At 36.1% G+C, this 18,056-nt stretch overlaps 1 protein-coding gene across 5 annotated transcripts in view; it reads left to right on the top strand.

The window, feature by feature from the left end:
- LOC137667005 (origin recognition complex subunit 2-like) overlaps window positions 1-18,056 on the top strand; it is a 75,936-nt gene that overhangs the window by 15,201 nt on the left and 42,679 nt on the right. For 3 of the 5 annotated variants that reach the window (XR_011048750.1, XR_011048747.1, XM_068407364.1), the window contains exons 3-6: window positions 8,584-8,686; window positions 10,873-10,951; window positions 12,037-12,138; window positions 17,117-17,296. Coding sequence is in view for 1 of the 5 variants with exons in the window: in XM_068407364.1 (XP_068263465.1) it covers window positions 10,901-10,951; window positions 12,037-12,138; window positions 17,117-17,296 (333 nt within the window). In the remaining 4 variants the exon portion in view is untranslated. Of the gene's footprint in view, window positions 1-8,563; window positions 8,687-10,872; window positions 10,952-12,036; window positions 12,139-17,116; window positions 17,297-18,056 lie in introns of all 5 variants that reach the window. The other 2 variants (XR_011048748.1, XR_011048749.1) reach the window with 2 other exon arrangements.

The raw sequence follows: 18,056 nt of genomic DNA, 5'->3' as shown, positions 1-18,056 counted from the left end.
ATCCTCTAGTAAAGTAGAGGAGTACTTTCTTCATATACAGACGATAAATGTCTCCTTCCACATTCTCGATCATCTTACCTCTTTTCTGCTTCATTCATTGAGTGAACTCCTATGAGAGGGGTTTAGCTACAAGTGTACAATTGTGCTTTATTCAGGTTCTTAGACTCTGTGAGGCAAACAGGACTTAAATTTTTCGCTAGAGTCACCTGACTCTGTAGCTTCCTGCAACTACTCTGTGCAATACAATGAAAACATCAGCTTTTAAATGATTTTTTTTCAACTCTGTTGTCTCTGTTTTCAGTGTTGCATTTTTATTCACACCGCTCTAATTGTTTGTCTTCAGCAATTTTGTATCTGCAAAGCACAGTTTCACTGTAGTAATTGTAGAAAGATAGGAGGTTTGGCAGCTGAACTTTCTGGTGCTTGAAAAGGCACAGAAGATAATTTGGGGCTTGAAATGACTTAGAGGCTTCTTGGAAGAGATGGACTGTGTCTTTTGTTTACCCCTTCTTTGGCAGCAGCTGAAATTGATGCGACCTTTTTGGTAAGAAGTGGAGCTCGCTGTGCAAGTATGGTACCATGAAAATTTACAGAAGTATTGTCAGTTGTCTTTGACTTCACTGTGGTAAAGCTCTCTCCCATCATTTTCACATAACTTTCTTTATTGCTGGTATCCAAAAAGAAAGTTTTTTAGCCTGGTTATTACTAATGAGTCAGAGTAGGCGGGGAAGAAATGTCTTATCCAAGTTGTTTTGCATGACTAGGGCTTCTCTAATAAGGCTGGCAACCTAAATCCCACGTATAGAATACGTCAGCATTTATATTTTAAAGTTGGAATGCGTGTCTGCTTAAGCTTGCAATTACCTAAGAACTGGAGTTGGAAGAGGGCTCTCTTACTATTAAAGAGAATGCTTGAGCTGATTTAAATTAATAACTGTCCAGAGAATGTTTTGTTTCTTTCTGCCTTTGTCAGTTTTGTACCTTGTAGAAGTTTCTGTTTCTCTGTGCTGTGGAGCTGTATGGCCAAGAGACTTCTGGCAGAGTGCTTGTACCTGTTTCTAATGCCAAGTTGCAGTTGTTGTTGATTGGATGAGGACAACAGTTTTTAGTTTATGTCCTTACCAAAAGGGCAGCTTACCCAAGTGTTTATTAAATGTGATTGTGATAGAATAATATATTTATGTAGGTGGATAGAAGGGAATCACAATGGTATTTGTGATATGTTTATTATAAGAAATGTATATTATAATACATGTACTTTTAAATAACAACAAGAAGTAATCTACCAAAATTAAACATTCTCAAGGCTGGTCTTATTTTTTGTTGGGGTCAGATTAGCCTGAGAGTCAATCCCATTTCCAGTGTGGAAATCAGACCATACCATGGCTGTTTAATGTAGTCTAGCATGTAACTTGACAGTAGCTGGATGAAGCTGTATACACCTATATACTGAGCAATTAAGGAAGGAGATGCTCCTGGGAGAAATTTTTTGTAAGCATATCAGTTAAGTTCTATCTTACACCACCGTTTTGTCCGTACTCTTCTTGTTCTATAGAAGAATAATTATGTAAAACAGGTGTTATAATATTTATCTAAAATCTCTTTTTATTGCCCTCATGATATTTTATGATAATGAGTCCTGTTCTTACAGTATGAGAAACAGTGTACTGTTAGCAGTCAAACATTTCTACCTTGTTACATTGGAATGTTTCAATTTGTGTTCCTCGGTTACAAAAAATCCATTCTGCCCTCTCTACCACTTAATTCCATGTGCTTCTAAGCCATGGAGATTTTCTTTCTTTCAATTCTGACCACCTTATCTCATGTTGTCTTTTATCTGTTCTGCTTCCCAGGGTGTTAATTATATTAAACGAACGTGCTCTTGTTATGGAGCTATGAACATTCTTGATCAAAGGAATTGAATGTAGATTTAGTTCAGAGTAAGGATGCATTATTGATGCTTTCCATGCTACTTTTTTACAGAAGTAGCATGGAAAAATCTTTCTTTAAAAACACTTCTTTCCATGTTCAGTAATGAATTACAGATATGAGAAGGGTGTATATGTAGTTTGGAAGAACATGCTATATTGATAATTGAGTTTTCTGTCGTTTTGGACCTACTGTCAGGTAGTAACGTTCTCTTGCATGAGTAGCACTGGAAAGAGATCGTGGAGCTTGAAGCTTTGTTCTTGTTGAGACAGTGCAGGTTTTAATTGCAAAATATTATTGCCATAGCCTTTGAGGTAAAAATATATAATGTTGTTATTCACCATGCAGCTAGGACTCAATTACATTATATACATCGTGACATCTAGTATGTAATGGCTAAAAACATGGACTCATTCTTGAAGTGCATGTCCCATTTGTGTAACCTCCCCCATGTATTTTGAAGCCAGTGTAAAATCCTGGCTTCTTTAAAACAAGCAAGCAAAAACCCCAAATAAAATACAAACCACCAACAAAAAAACCTCTGCATATTTGAATAGTCATATTTTCTTAAATGTTAGCAATTATTAATATCAATTGGTAGCACTTTTTTTCTTTTTAATCCTCACTGTAATAGTTGGTATATCTGTATAGCAAGTGCTGTTGGCTCTGATTATTTGGATAATCATTTTGCTGTTGCAAATTGATCTTTGTTAGTGGTTTAAATGCAGACTGGTAAATAATAATGTATTTAGTATGTTTTCACTCTAAATATAAGTGAAAAATGTGCTCTCTGATGAGAGAAGTTGATGTTTTTCATGTCTGTTACTGTAGAAGTCCAAAGTTCTGGGGCAGAGTTTAATGTTTCATTGTTTCGATAGTATAGTACTGTAATAAGTTTTATTTCACACTGGTGTTTTCAAAGACAATAATATAGAGAATGGTGAATTATATGAAAGGTATCTTTAAAATGGGAATCTATTTCTAGGTAAGCAAATAAAAGGATTGTAATTTAAACATCATCTCATGGTATTTCAGTCTGTTGGTAACTTCATTTTCATTGACTCTTGGTTTATCCATATTTTATAACTAGTCTAATCCCTCCCAAACTGTCATCATAAGTGTACCTCGAAAGTCAAAGTTGTGAAGTACTAGCTCATATATCCCAATGAAAGTTAAGTTCTTAAATGTCTAGGCAGCTCACGTGCTAACATCAGGAGTTAACCCATGGTTCTGACTTTTTTTTATTTGTGTGCACAGAATGAGCTAGGAGAGTGCTTTTGCTGGTTAAAATTCTGTTTAGATCTCAATGGTAATTGGCAGATACACGATGCAAGACTGTGACTTCCTTTGAGAACGGAGTATTGTAGCTTTAATATTAAGCATAAAAATTCCAAGTCTAATGATGTAACAGCCTTATGTCTCATATTTTGCCACTTTATGCCAAATGAGTAAGTTTAAGAGAAAACTTTATTATTTTAAGTGCTTTTTTGGGAAGCTTCTCAGTAATTGATTTTTAGATTTGATTTTAATGTTGAGTGACTGTGTTCCCAAGTACAACTTTTCTGTTCCAAGCTTTATTGGGAATTTAAACTTGCTTGTTTGATATTTAAGGAATCTTAACAACCAGTCCATATCTAAAAATATTATAGTATATTTAATTCTTACTGTTACTAATAACTAAATTTCTGCTTAGTTATTATGATTCCTACATATTATAAGAACCTTTGAGCCATAGTAGGAAAAAAAAATCTAGTATTTTTAAAATAAACATGAGAAATCTCTTATATTCCCTGTATTTTGTTTGCTTTGGGAGACGTGAACGTTCTGGAAATTAAATTCAATACTTATCATTCAGGCTGCTTCAACTTTGAATAAATACGCACAGGATTTAATGCAGTTGAACCAGTTTATTTTAGAGACACACCCACGTGGTGCTTGATATATATTTTTTTTTGCCCCCCAAAGGTACAGCAAACCAGGGAGTGAATGTAAGCACGAGGTGTGCTTTACAGAAGCTCATGTGAAAATCCCAGAGTACTGTCTGCGTGTCAGACACAGTCACACGGCTGTTGTGCTTGTGTTCGTCTCTAGCAAAAGCGGCCGAGTGCGGCTGGTGCGGTGCAGAACTAGGCACTGCGCTAAGATGCTCACTGTGCTTTCGCCAAGTGTTCCTGTAGGGAGTCAGTGCAGAGTTAGTGTACTGTAAATCTACGACCTAACTATCTTGCCTGTTTGTACAAGTCCTTAAAAATGTTTTTAATATCCAGGCAGATGATTTCAAAGAGAGAGGTGATTTGTCCTAAAACAGAACTAGTAGAGTAATCCTAGCTGAAATAGGTGTGGGCTGCTTCTGTAGTGATACAGCAGAGCTATGTGTCTACATTCTTTTTAAGCCACATGAACAAAGCAAGCTTTAACATCTGAAAAAGCCTTCCAGGAAGGATGCAAATGTAGCATTGGAGAAATTAATAGTTTGTGTTTCTCTTTTTCTATAAATGTGATGCAAGACTGCCACATAGATAAGGTGCTTTTCCTCCTGGGATATAGTTCATATTATTGGTCTTGAATGTACACCCCATCAAAACTGTTCTGAAAGTGTCAGAACAACTAGCTGTATTTATATAAGCAACCACACAAAGCTGCATGTGGAATTCTCATTGGGTGAAAATGGATAGATTGTACAGTAGAGGTGGCCCAAAAAGATCTATTGTGTAAAGCTCTCTTTCCCCCCCATTCTCCTAACAAATAAACAAAAAGCACTATACAGTGTCCTTTTCTTCAGGTATGAAGAAGCACAAGATTCCTGTGGTAGATGCCCCATATTCTAATCCTTTGCATACTTTGGAGATTATCACATACCACCTTAACAAAAATTATTCTGCTTTTTCACAGTAGAGCTGTTAAAATCTTACTGTACCACATATAAGAAAACACTGTGCACTGGATTTTGTTTCTGGCATTGTTCTTAAAGGACATAGCATAAGCTTTGTGCTTCAGCAGTTGTTCTGAAGATGGCTGCTTTCCTAGGCAGCAGGTACGGTTTTGGTTCTGAAGCTGACTTACACTGGAAGAAGTCCCCAAACAGGGCTTGCTTGAAGGTTGATGCATGGCACAAACATTGGGAGAGAAGTATGTGGGATACTGGAGGGGAAGGTTGACTTTTCCTTTGTCATAGTAGCTAGCTACTAGATGGGCTTAACTGTAATATCAGACTGCACCCAAATTTTGACACCAGCACAAGTTCAATTTTTAACTTTATGTGAGTTGACTTGTTTGACAAACGGCTATATGTGGACTTTCTCTAGGGCTCAATAGACCTCTGTAAGAAGAGTTAATTTCTTAGGCAGGTTAGGTGTTACGCCCTTATGATACTTGACATTTTTGACTTAGCATAGCAGGAACATTGGGATCTCTATAGCATTTGCAGTAAGGCATTTGAATCATTCTTGTGACTCTTGGTGGTTTTGTAATTTCTTTAGATATGCCAGGCTAAATAGTGACTCTGGAGAATTGCTAATTCTTCAATTCATTGATTTCACTTATTTGTAGTATTCTTCTCTTACTCCAAACTACTACATTTTTATTGGGCTGATGCATGTGTTTCTTGATAGCCTTGTGCGTTTCCTTATTTCTGCAACAGTTAGCTTGCTTAGTGTTCTCCTTGCAGTCTTGCTCTGAATCGTAGTCCTATAGGGCAGAGAACGCTTGTTGCTACTTAAAATATACAGTAGTATTTGGTGCTCAGTGTAGCTTTATCGAATACACGTTCTGCTTTCCTGTTGGAGCTGTGCTGTAGTTGCATATCTATTGCTGTTCACTGGAGTGTAAAGAGAAGGGGGATTTGTGTTTTGGTATGGATTTTTTGTTGCTGTTTTTTGTTTTTTTGTTAGTTTGTTTTTAAGCGTAATCTTAATTCCCCCTTGCAAAGTTTCTCCAAGGAAATAGTCAACTTCATACAGAGTTGATGTAATATCTCAAGTTGATACAGTGCTGGAGGAGAGCAGCTTCTTGCCTCCAGATTTTAACAGGATCTTCCAAGCTGAAGTAATCATCTGGGGGAGAGGGGATTTTTTGGTCATGAGTTACAGCTGATATTTGCCTCTGATTTAAGGACAGTTATTTACTGTTTACTATGTGTAAAACAGTTTGAACCCCCATACCCCATTTGTGAAGCTATGTAAATTATTTTTTTTTTAAATTATCTTCTATCTAAATTTAGTTATAGAAAACCTGCAGATTTGGCTTGTAAACAAACTGACAAGTGAATGAAAATTTTTGAACTCTTACAGCCTGGTTCTACAACCAGGTCTGTGCACATCTGCTTGTGCTTAGTCCTTCCGTGGGGAAAACTGGACAGAAACAGAAATTCCCTTGTCTGATTTGCTGGTAGATAACTGTGATTCTTGCTTGGGGGCTAAAATAACTTGAGTTCCTATCCAGGAAAAAAAGATGTTTAACTTAATGCAGCTCTGGAAAGGCCTGCCTCGTGAACTTCCAGGATCTGTATCTTTGTCTTTGACACTAGGGATAGCAGGTTAGGTACAACTGAACCTCTAGGTAAAAAGCATAATAACTTAGAGCTAGTTGGGACCCCATGACATTTCTAGAGAGTAGTGTATGTCAGATATCATGTCTGGATGTAAAGGTTGTTTCTAGCATGTTGTAAAACTTGGGAAGCTTCTAGAAGTCCTGAATCAACCCTTATAGACCTGATAGTTCTGTCTTGAAGTTGTGTGCCTGATAATTTCAAGAAACAACTGGTAAGAAGTTAAATACCTATGTGTATTTGTCTTTCAGGTCTCCTGTGCGTGTTTTAAAATCTCTTTGTAATCAACTACAGTGTGCCTATAGGGTAGAAATTTGTTTATTTTTTTCAAACCCATCATAGATATTACAGAATCACAGAATGGTTTGGGTTGGAAGGGACCTTAAAGATCATCTAGTTCCAACCCGCCCTGCCACAGGCAGGGACAGCTTTTCTCTAGACCAGGTTGCTCAAAGCCTCATCCAATCTGGCCTTAAACACTGCCAGGGAGGGGGCATCCACAGCTTCTCTGGGCAACCTGTTCCAGTGTCTCACCACCCTCACAGTAAAGAATTTTTTCTTAATATCTAATCTAAATCTACCCTCTTTCAGTTTAAAACCATTCCCCCTCATCCTGTCACTACTTGCCCTTGTAAAAAACCCCTCTCCCGCTTCCTGTAGGCCCCCTTCAGGTACTGGAAGGCTGCTATGAGGTCTCCCTGGAGCCTTCTCTTCTCCAGGCTGAAGAGCCCCAACTCTCTCAGCCTGTCTTCATAGGAGAGGTGCTCCAGCCCTCTGATCATCTTCGTGGCCTCCTCTGGACTCGCTCCAACAGCTCCATGTCCTTCTTATGTTGGGGGCCCCAGAGCTGAAGGCAGTATTCCAGGTGGGGTCTCACGAGAGCAGAGTAAAGGGGCAGAATCACCTCCCTCAACCTGCTGGCCACGCTGCTGGGGATGCAGCCCAGGATACGGTTGGCTTTCTGGGCTGCAAGAGCACGTTGCCAGCTCATGTTGAGCTTCTCGTCAACCATCACCCCCAAGTCCTTCTCCTCAGGGCTGCTCTCAATCCGTTCTCCGCCCAGCCTGTATTTGTGCTTGGGATTGCCCTGACCCACATGCAGGACCTTGCACTTGGCCTTGTTGAACTTCATGTGGTTTGCACAGGATTGTCAGGGAAAGAAGCGGATTTGAATTTCATTAAGTCAGAAGTGTATTATTTAGGATCCTGCAAGGAATTGCATTTTTTTTTTTTGAAAAACAGTTGATTTTAGAAAATTCATAGAGGACATTGGTTTGTGTAGACTATCTTGTGATAAAAGCTTTCGCTTGCAGTGTAGCCTGAAAAGGATGGTACCTCCTATTAGCCTATCTTTAATTAGCATGGAGGAGGAAAAAAAAAAAAGGACCCTTTAGTAATTTAGTAATCTGGAAGAGTAATTAATTGAATAAGCAGTATGGAATGGAATACACCCATTGTTCATATACTTCCATTTCCTATTAGAGCTCTCCAGATACTGAAATCCTCTAATTTACCTAGAGTGTGCTCATTTGTGTGTTATCTCATGCTCAGCATGAAGGGATCCTGCAGTGAAAGGTGAACTTTAGTGTAATACATGATTTTTGCAATGACATTGAAATTTTGGCTCTGTAAGGTATATGTATTAAGAACAATGATAGTAAGGGTCTTTAATATATTCCATTTGAGAGGTATATGTTCTCGAAAGTCAGGGTGTTGATTCAGCTCACATTTTATAAAAGTATTACTCTCTTCTTGTATTTTGCATCTTTCTTGCTCTGTTCTTCCTAAGAAATAATGCTTCAGTTTTCCTTTCTAGTGTGCTTGTAGTACTGTGCACCACTAATACCTAAGGGTTTTCCACACAGTTGACAAAGCCTCCTTCTTGGATGAAGGCAATTCTTCCCTTCTTCCCCTTGCTAAAACACGGACCCTTTTTTTTTTTCTTTTTAAATGGCAAATTGCTTTGTTACAGAAGGACCCAAATATGCTTTAGTGGATTTGATAAACTCCAATTTATAAAGTCAAAAAATATATACATTACTATTTGCTTTACTTTTACTATATTTCTCCTTATTTTGTGATCATCAGAGTTTCGTTTCACCTTTCAGAAGACGAGGCGGTACTTGAAGGCTTGACAAATGCATCCCAGGTTGAAAAACTGCTGCATTCCTCCTCCTCTTCCTCCTTTAGAAAATTGACTTCTTTAAAGAGGTAAAATTGAATGTTGCACTTTCTGTAGAAAACGTTTTTTTTTTTTCCAGGCAAAGTGAATTAAATTTCAACTCCTTCTGTAGCGTGTCCTGTGGTGTTTTACATTAACTTACATCCATGTCTCATTCTGATGACCGATTTCTGTTTCCCTATCTATTGAAAAGGGTGTCTTTGGAAACTTTTGTTTGCAGGGATCTATTTAGTTGTGTTATTTTATAGAATTATTTGTCAGCGCTTCTGCTGAAGTAAGTCACCCCAGTGTTACTTGAATTTAAATTTATCTAAAGTTATTTCTGAATCTGGTATCTTTTAGGATATTTAAACATGCTTTGGAAATCTGAGGCTATTCATTACACACAGGAGTTTGTATTCTCTGAATGACTTGCTGCCAAGGGCCATGCAAAATGCTGTATGTAGCTCTGTTCATACAAAGTTGCTAACATTGAACTTACAGCTTCCCAACACAATTTTGATATCTTATTTCACTTCATTTTCTGTTTAACAAATACTGATCTGTTCTTAAATACAAATCTTCTTTCAGAAATCAAAACAAGTATGTTCTGAGACCAGAATAGGTGATTCCAGTCATGTTGTCTGGCTATTTAAAAGCCATTTATCATAGGACTTCGATGATGTACCTTGTATACCAAACCCGTAATTTTTAGTTGAGCCTAAATAATTTTCAAAACACATCTGAAAGAAAATTGTAAAAAGTAAAGAATTCACTTCATGTTTACCTGCCTTTTTTCTTATAAAATTTACAACAAATTCTGCAAATAGTAGCACTTAATATATTCTTGACATTACTTGTATGAAGTTGATGAGCATAAGTGTTTATGGGATTAAAGATGGTTGTAGAAGTCTTCACCTTGTTATCATCTGGTTGTGGAAGTGTTTCTCTTTTTTTCCCTATCCCAGGCTAAAAGAACTTCAGAAAAAGTTGACTGTATTGAAGGAAGAAAAATTAATTTTTTAAAAAAAAGGGCATTGAAGCTGATGGGTATTTGTAGTTTTTAGGAAAAAGGTAGTAAAGATATATGAGAGTGTGTGACAGCTTTGTTGCATATAACTGTTACATAGCAATATCAAATTCCTTTAAAAAAAAAAAGAAAACGAGTGACCAAAATATTTCTTAAAATACAGTGTCCCTTCACAGATTTTCTGTTTCTTGTTTCTGTTCAGGAAGCTGTTAACCTGCGGGTCCTGTGAAAAATAAACTTTTGATGAAACCTTAATTAAGAATCGCTGTCTTTGTGTGTCTAGTATGGCTTCAAACAGCTCTTATATTTTACTGTCTCTTCATTTTATCCCTTTTCAGGTCACTATTCTTAGGTTTTAGTCTCTAGTATTAGGCTACAGCTTTATTTCACTTCATCAGATTAAAATTTTCTGGGACCTTAATGACTTCCACGTATTGCCAACATGTACTGAGATCACGCAGAAAGACAAAATGAACCATGTTGCTTAGACCTATTTAAACATCGAGCAAAGGTGTCTAATGATGCCTTGTGTTTTAAACATTCTTTTTGCCTTGAGAATTAAATTTATGAGAATTCAGAAGATGTTAGACTATGAGTGTTGTATATAAAATGGAAAATAGTAACAACAGTTGTCCTTGCAAGTTTTCTTTTTTTTGTTTCTGAGAATTCCAGCATACTTTTAGAAGAGCTAAATCTTGCCGTGTGAACAAGAAGCCTCAAAATTCATTAAGAAGAAGATTTAAGGAGTAAAGTTCTGCTATTAGGATTTCTAATAACTGGTTTTATGAAACTGCTTTACTTTGAGCTGTATCGAGAACTGTCATTACAATGTCTCACATGATTTGTTCCATGATGCTCTTTACTTTGTTCCACTTGTCTTTTCTTTATACTATATTTGGTAAGGGAGCAAGAATGGGATGATGTGTTTGTCTAAAATGATGTACATTTTGGCCTGAAGCACTTAATCCTTCTTTTTCCTCTTCCCCCATTAATGTGCAGTACTTTCAACTAAAAGTCTGAAAAGAACAGCTTAATCATTGTTAGAAAATGGGACCAGTTGTCCAAAATGCAACTTTTTCTATTGTTTGGTATTATATAATTCTATTGGAAATATGTTAACAGCTTTTCATTGGGGTAGGATTTTACAAAACTAAGTTTTGCTGCCAGAGCTCTTATTTAATTTCTTTTTTCCTTTCTCTTCTAAAGGTAAGAGAGAAGCAAAAGAAGTAAGAAAATGCTGGGGTCGGAACGAGGTGTTGTGGAAGAATGGCTGTCAGAATTCAAGGTGAGCTGAGAAGGTGAACGATAGCTATACCATTCGCCTTATGCCACAGAACATTGTTTTGTTTTGTTTTGTTTTTTAATATCCAGTAATTAACATTTTAAATATCTATTACTTGATCTTTCGACTTCTTATAATGCATAAAGCATGCAAAGGTCTATGTAAATGAGCCAGCTGGTACATAATATACAATGCATAGTCCTAATAGTAGTTAATTTTTAATGTTTATTATTGTAGAGCAGAACACTGCTATAGCAATGTGTTTTTTAAAGCATATGTTTCTGTGTAGATCAAGCTGATGGAATTTAACTAATAGCTGGATAATGCTGCCCAAATTTTTAATAAAACAACTTTATTTTAAAAAATTAGTAGAAATGTTTGGAATTTAAAAAAATATTAAAGAAAAATATTTGGCTGACTTTTCCTATGATCTGCATAAAATTAATTGTTTTATCATGAAGAATCTGAAGGATTTTTAAGCTATTTTGCATGCTGATAATTATGCTGAGTGAAATACAGGATAATGCATAAACAAGGAAACTGGATTTCATGACTGATATGAAATTAATATGTTATTTAAATTCAGAACTAGTAATTCCTCACATCATTGATGATACAGAATAAGTCATTACGTGCTGCTGTTGGAAATTTGTTGAGGAGCCAAGGATGCAAAATCCACAGATGTGGTTGCTTGGTGGGACTCGGCTGTCCGTGCCCATTTTAGATTATTCACACCTCTTAAATAATTTGAATTGATTTGATAGACTTTGAAAAGTGCCTGTTAAATACAGAGTATCAAGGAAGAGAGTCCTCACATCAAGCTGGAGCAAATGATTTTATGAAAGATAAATCTGAAACTGCTTATGGATTTAACCCTGAAAGCTGATGTGTGCGCCCAGTTGCTGTTCATATGCTGAAGAACTTGTACTGAATGAACTAGGTTACCAGTCTGAAAATATACTGAACTTCAGGATTTTTTCTTGATGTTGAGATGAGACTGAATCCTTTTGTGGAGATCTTTAATACTTGGAAGCATTGATTTATCAGGGTAACACTTTTTTTTTCTTTACAATTTCCTTTTTCTTTAGGTATTACCTGAAACACAAATTTCCAGCTATGCAGCTACATTGCACCGAAAAAAACCACTGGTACCAGCTCTTTATAAGGTCATTCAAGACCCAAATAATGAGGTAGGAGACTTTTTAAAAGATTTTTGTTTGCATTCTTGTATCTTCCACCTCTACAACTAAAACTAGAGTAATTGAGAAGTGGAGATGGAGAGGAGGATTCTTCGATTCTTCTTTCTAATGTAGTCTAACATGAATATCATCCCTCTTTTTACTGTCTCGTTTTTTGACAGTTACTTTAATGCCTGTCTGGTAAGACACAACCTCATCTGCTCCCAAAAATACAGTTTATGCTGTCTGCTAGATTTTACTTGCCACAGCTGACTGTTACACTTCATTTGGCATGAGTTTGGTTCCCTCCGCCCCTCTCCCCAGAAACCACCTTTCAGTCGTAACACAGTCAAAGTAAGCCTTACAGTAAAATTCACTAAGACTAATGTGCTTCTCACCTGGTGGCTTATTACAGTGGAAGATGGAATCAATTTATTAAATCCTATTAAAATAACCAGTTCTTCTTTTGCTTATAGTAGTATCATGTTTGTGTAATTTGGTTTACACTGCTGTAAACAAGAGCATAACCAGGGCCCCAAAATATAAATATACAAAGTGAAAAGTTAGCCTACCTTTGTACATAATTCATTTTGCAAATGACGTTAAACTGAACTTTCTATTCCATTGGCTTCTGCTGTGAGCATTTCTGGGAAAGTGTGTGAAATATAACTTCTGAATAAATTGTGCAAGCATGCCGTTCTTGGCTGTGTAAACTACTGTAGATAAAATGCTTCAAAATACTTGATTCATCATCTGTGATCTCTTGTATATTTATAAATTAAATGGCAAGTATACACAGCAAGGAAGTTCTTTATTTTCCTAAGCACAGCTCAGCTGCTTTTGGAAGCTAAATGCTTGATTGAGCTTAAAGGAGATTGCATAATGCTCATGCAATAATAAAAAAAAAAGCTTCATATCTGTCAACTTTATTTCAGCATTACAAATAACTTGCATAGTGACCTTTTTCTTTGTACTGAAGCCACTGTTATTCTCTCTCCAACCTGAAGCCACCATTGCGGTTGTTGTCTTTTAGTATATATGTATTTGTGTGTGTATACTTCTGAAAATGTAAAAGCTTTCCTTTGCTTTGGGAATAAGCATTTGATTTTTTTTTTTTTTTTAATGATACAAAGAACCAGATTTGCAAAAAGAGTATCTTCTTAAGGATGTGACAGTGATCTGATGTTATGCCACACTGATGCTTGTCAAATATTACTCTTTGGAACGGCTGTTGCTGTTTGGGCCTGATTCTGATATTAGGTATACCATAAGCAATCCCAGAATCAAAGATGACTAACTTCAGGTTCTGCTTGTTAAGGCAGTATGTATTTCCTTGTTGCACTTCTTCCAAACGTATTTGCATGTGAGGAGTATAACCATAGTAAATTCATGATTTTGCATAATTCTGTGGTAATATTTGGCTGTAAGTGTTTTTTTTTTAAATATGCTTTATAGAGCATTATTTGTTAGAAGGATAACTGATTGCTTATGAAGGTAAAGCTTATGTAGTAGACTATTATAAAAATTTACTTGCTGGATTCTTAAACTTGATGGACAAGTAATTTTTTTTTAGTACAACTTAATCATAAAATTGGCCTATTTTAAAAACTTCTTGAAAGGGGCAAACTGTTTAGGGCAAACATGAATTTCTCTATGGATTTTAAGTTAATGCAATACTGAAATTTAAACATTGAATATTCATGTGGAGCTATTTAGGTTTAACTTGGAAGGCTCAGCCTTGAAAGAAAATGAGATCACCTTTGCAATGCCAAGCACTTCCCAGGAACATTACCCTTCAAATAGTAATTAATTTTACCCATTATGTTACAGTTAAGCCTAAAATGAGCACATTATTTTCTACCATGATAGAATTCTTCAAAAAGGCAAGCATTTCCAATCTTTATCACGCATTTTATAATACATATATTTAACTTCAAGGTATGGCTCTTAAGATTGGCAAACTTGTAAAATAAGCCAAACTAAAGCTTAAAGATGATCTTTCAAGGTCCCTTACAATCCCTAAAGCTTCCTTAAAACATGACTAGTCTGCATCTCTGTGAGGTGTAAAATGAGGTCTGCAAATTGTATCATTGTCACTTACTATATATTTAAGCCAGTAAAAATTTCATTTGTAATTGTTCATTGTGCTAATTGCTGGTTATGCAAACCAGCTCTTTTAATGTAAGTTTTTTAGGAAAGCTCTTTTAATGTAAGTTTTTAGTTTGTCAGAAAAGAGATACGATTATAAGAGAGTTTTTACTTTGGATTTTTTGGCTGACAGCTGGGATACTCAGTTTCCTTTGACTTTGGACTGAAAGATCTTTGGAATTAAAAAAGTGTGTGCCAGTTCATGTATACACCCACTACTGGTGACAAAAGCTCCATTTCCTCTGTTTATCCAGTGTCTTCTCAATATTTATATTCAGAGAATTAATTGGAAGAGGCTGGTTCTCTGAAAAGCCAGATGACTAGGATGCAAGGAAAACATCTGTTCTTTCTTACAGTGTCAAGTTTTGTGTTTCCAGGTGGGAGACAATCACACTATACTTTGATAGGAAAAAACTTGGGTGTTTGTGCCTTTGACAGTAGTTGTGTTGTAGTGTCTTTGTGATGGCAGCTCTTTCTTGTGAACTTAAAGGTCAGAACACACCAAAAGCGCCATAGTAGTTGCTATGAACAACTTTCAGGTTTTCACCTAAATAATTTGCAGTTGTTAAACCTTTTGCACGACTAATATGACAACTAGAAATGAGTATTTACATGCTTGCAGCACCGGTGACTGGATGTTGCTTGTATCTTTCTAGGGAGCATGGTTTCACTTAAAAGACTAATTTTATAAAATTTTCATTTGAAAGTAGAATAAACTCAGTAACTGCTCTGGTTGAGTCTCGTCAGACTTTAGCTAAAGTAAATTATTCTTTTCCACTATTTTTAATGGGACTTGGATTAGACTGGCTAATTTCAAATGGGAAACGGCTTTGGGCTGCTGTCATCTCTAATCTAATAGAAGTACTATTTATAGCAATGCTGCTGTATATATCTGGCTACTGATAATATTTGTTTAGCTTTTCTTGCACCTGTTATCTCCTTGCAGATATGCTTGTATTTATTGTTTCCAGAGATTTCTTCTTTTTCTTCCTTACGCTAGCTTCTTGCTCATATCTTCTTTTAAAGAAAACCTACAAATTTATTCAGTGATCTATGAATTACTTATTAATCACTTTTTTTATTTGAACATCTGAAATGTGCTAGGCCTTTCATAAGACAAGGATACAGTGAGTCTCTGAAGATTTGAACATTTACTGTAACAGATGGTTTTAATAATTAGTGTCACCTTTAGATAGGAGTTACTACTAAGTACATATTAATTAAGAAAGAATACACTTACGCATCTTTTGAACATTAAGTCCTATATATATGAAATACTGGAATAAATATACTAGGTAAAATAATATATGCTCAACTTGATAGAGAAAGCCCTAGCATCGTTTTATTAAAATGATTGCAATAGAAGCTTTACAGGCTTCTAATTTCATTTAGATCCCAAAACAAGAATTAAGTGGTGAGGTATTTTACATGTATGGCTTGTAAAAATCTGTATGCTCCAAATGACTGGACTTCTCTCATTCCATACCAATGTTGTCAGTGTCAGCTTTCTTCCCTCCCTCTCTTGTGGAGTCTCTCTTTGCTTCTGTTGTAAAAACAGGCTTTTAGCTTAGAGTAACCAGGCTGTCAGTCAGAAGCCTTGTTACACAAGGTACTTACACCAGAGCCTTGTATAAGGAGAGATTTGTCTGATAGCAAAGTTTGATTTTACGTAGATGTCATGTTATGACTTCCGTAATCAGTGGTTTAAAAATGGGATACTTCATTGACCAGAATACTGTGTACTAGAAATGAAACTAATGTGTTCACCCTTTCTTGGGTGATGCTCTGTTAAGGCAGCTATCTTGAGAGAAAATTCTGTCAAATTTATGTTTCGTGTTTGTGATATACTAGAGTAAAATATCTAAGTCTCTATTTTCTGACTCTGTAACTTTTGTATATGAATATAGATGCTTTAGGTTACATGAATGCCTCTGTCTTTTTGGATGTTGAGTCCCATGAGTATTTTCCTTAGGTCAGATCATGCAGTTTCTTAGAATGTAATACTAGATACTGGTCATGGACCTTATAAAAATTCCTCTTGGAGGTGTTTGTTTTGGTTTTTGGTTTGTTTTTTTTTTTTTTTCAGTTTTTGACTTTAGTGTTAAAACCTTGATTAGTCATCGGAAAGGGGGAGACAGTTTGACATGATTCTTTTTCTTTTCTTTCCTGTTCATTAACAGTTCTGTGAATGCATCTTAACTATTGGTTTGGCATTGTAGACTCTTAAAATGGCAGGGTTTTTCTCATGCTTATATCACAGTGACTTGATAAGGGCCTTTTCTGATTGTTGTACTGAAACCTGAAGCGCAGCTCAAAATGGAAAAATCAGCCTGCATTTTAATAAACAAATGCACACTTGTTGGGTTTGAGACTAAGAAGCTGTAGGTAAGAAATTAATTCGTATTTCTCTTGATAGACTTGTCATTAGCAGCTAATCTTTAACCTTTGTACTTTCATAAACTTCACAGCTGTACCATTAAAGTTTTATGGTGTACATAGTTCAAGCCACCTGTCTGTCACATGCCTTAAATTAGTACCTGTATACAAAATAAATCTCATACTGACAGGCCTGGAGAGTAATATTCTCAACGGACAAGATGGTAGTGGCTGTAGTAAGGCCACATTTTCCAATACTGCATACCAGTGCCCCTCAGGTCTGTCCTTGTAGATCTCCTTAAAAGGAATGCAGATATCATTTTGGTTCATTCACTCACTTGCCATCAAGCAATGTAATCTTTACTGGCTACAATGGCTATATGGTATATCCCCTATATTTGCTATTTCATTCTCCCTTATTAGAGAAGCCTAACAGTAATTCATTAGCCTTTTTGCCTTTTCACAGCTCCTGGAGCCTGTTTGCCACCAGCTCTTTGAACTTTATCGTAGTTCTGAAGTTCGGCTCAAGAGATTCACACTGCAGTTTTTGCCAGAGTTGATCTGGGTATATCTGCGTCTTACTGCCAGCAGGGATAGGCAGAGTAATGGTTGCATTGAAGCATTGCTGCTTGGCATTTACAACTTGGTAAGTGAGATGAGTGGGAATGGCTGAGGAAAGCTTTGATCTGAGGTTTTGCGTCACTGACCACTAGGAATAAAGTAAATTATTGGAACAACATATTTAAAATTATAATATGCTTACATGAAAGCATATTTAATCTGGAGAAAAGCATAATGTAATGGAGGTTTAGTAAGAATATGTTTACAAAAATATTTTTTATTTTTTATATTAGTCTTTTTGGGACAAACTTTTTAACTAAAAAGGATCATCTCATGGGCTTTCTTGAACTGTTATATACTTGTGTTTGTAAGGAAATTAAGTAGCTCTCCTTAATGTTGAAAAATACAGCTTTCTATGGAAATGATTGTCAAGCCAAGATGCTTGGTCAGTCTTCATGTGTCACTTCCCCCCCGCCCCCCTGCTTACTCTGAATATGTCTTTTTAGGGGTAATTTGAAGCTGAAACCACTCTGTGTGCTAGCACTTAGATACAGGCATGTATCTAAGAGGCAGATAGTTGTCTTGAGTGGAACTGTGAATTTAAGATTAAGTAAAAGTAACTGTAGATGATTGTTTGGCTGTTGGATGTAAAAGTAGTTTTTTTATATCCTTACCTTAGCCTGGAAATGTTTACTCTGTTTGATATATTTAGTAATAATGCCAAGATAGGCATTCTCTAATGGGAATTTCTGTGTTATAGGACCTTAAAGCATACTGTACTGAAACATTGCCCTTCTCTCTACCTTCATAGTAAACCCCTCCTTTAAATGGTGTAGTATGTTTCC

Source organism: Nyctibius grandis, chromosome 9 (assembly GCF_013368605.1).
Source record: "Nyctibius grandis isolate bNycGra1 chromosome 9, bNycGra1.pri, whole genome shotgun sequence".
Classification (NCBI taxonomy): domain Eukaryota; kingdom Metazoa; phylum Chordata; class Aves; order Nyctibiiformes; family Nyctibiidae; genus Nyctibius; species Nyctibius grandis.
Note: the sequence above shows the minus strand (reverse complement) of the source record. Positions and strands in the feature narration are given on the sequence as shown.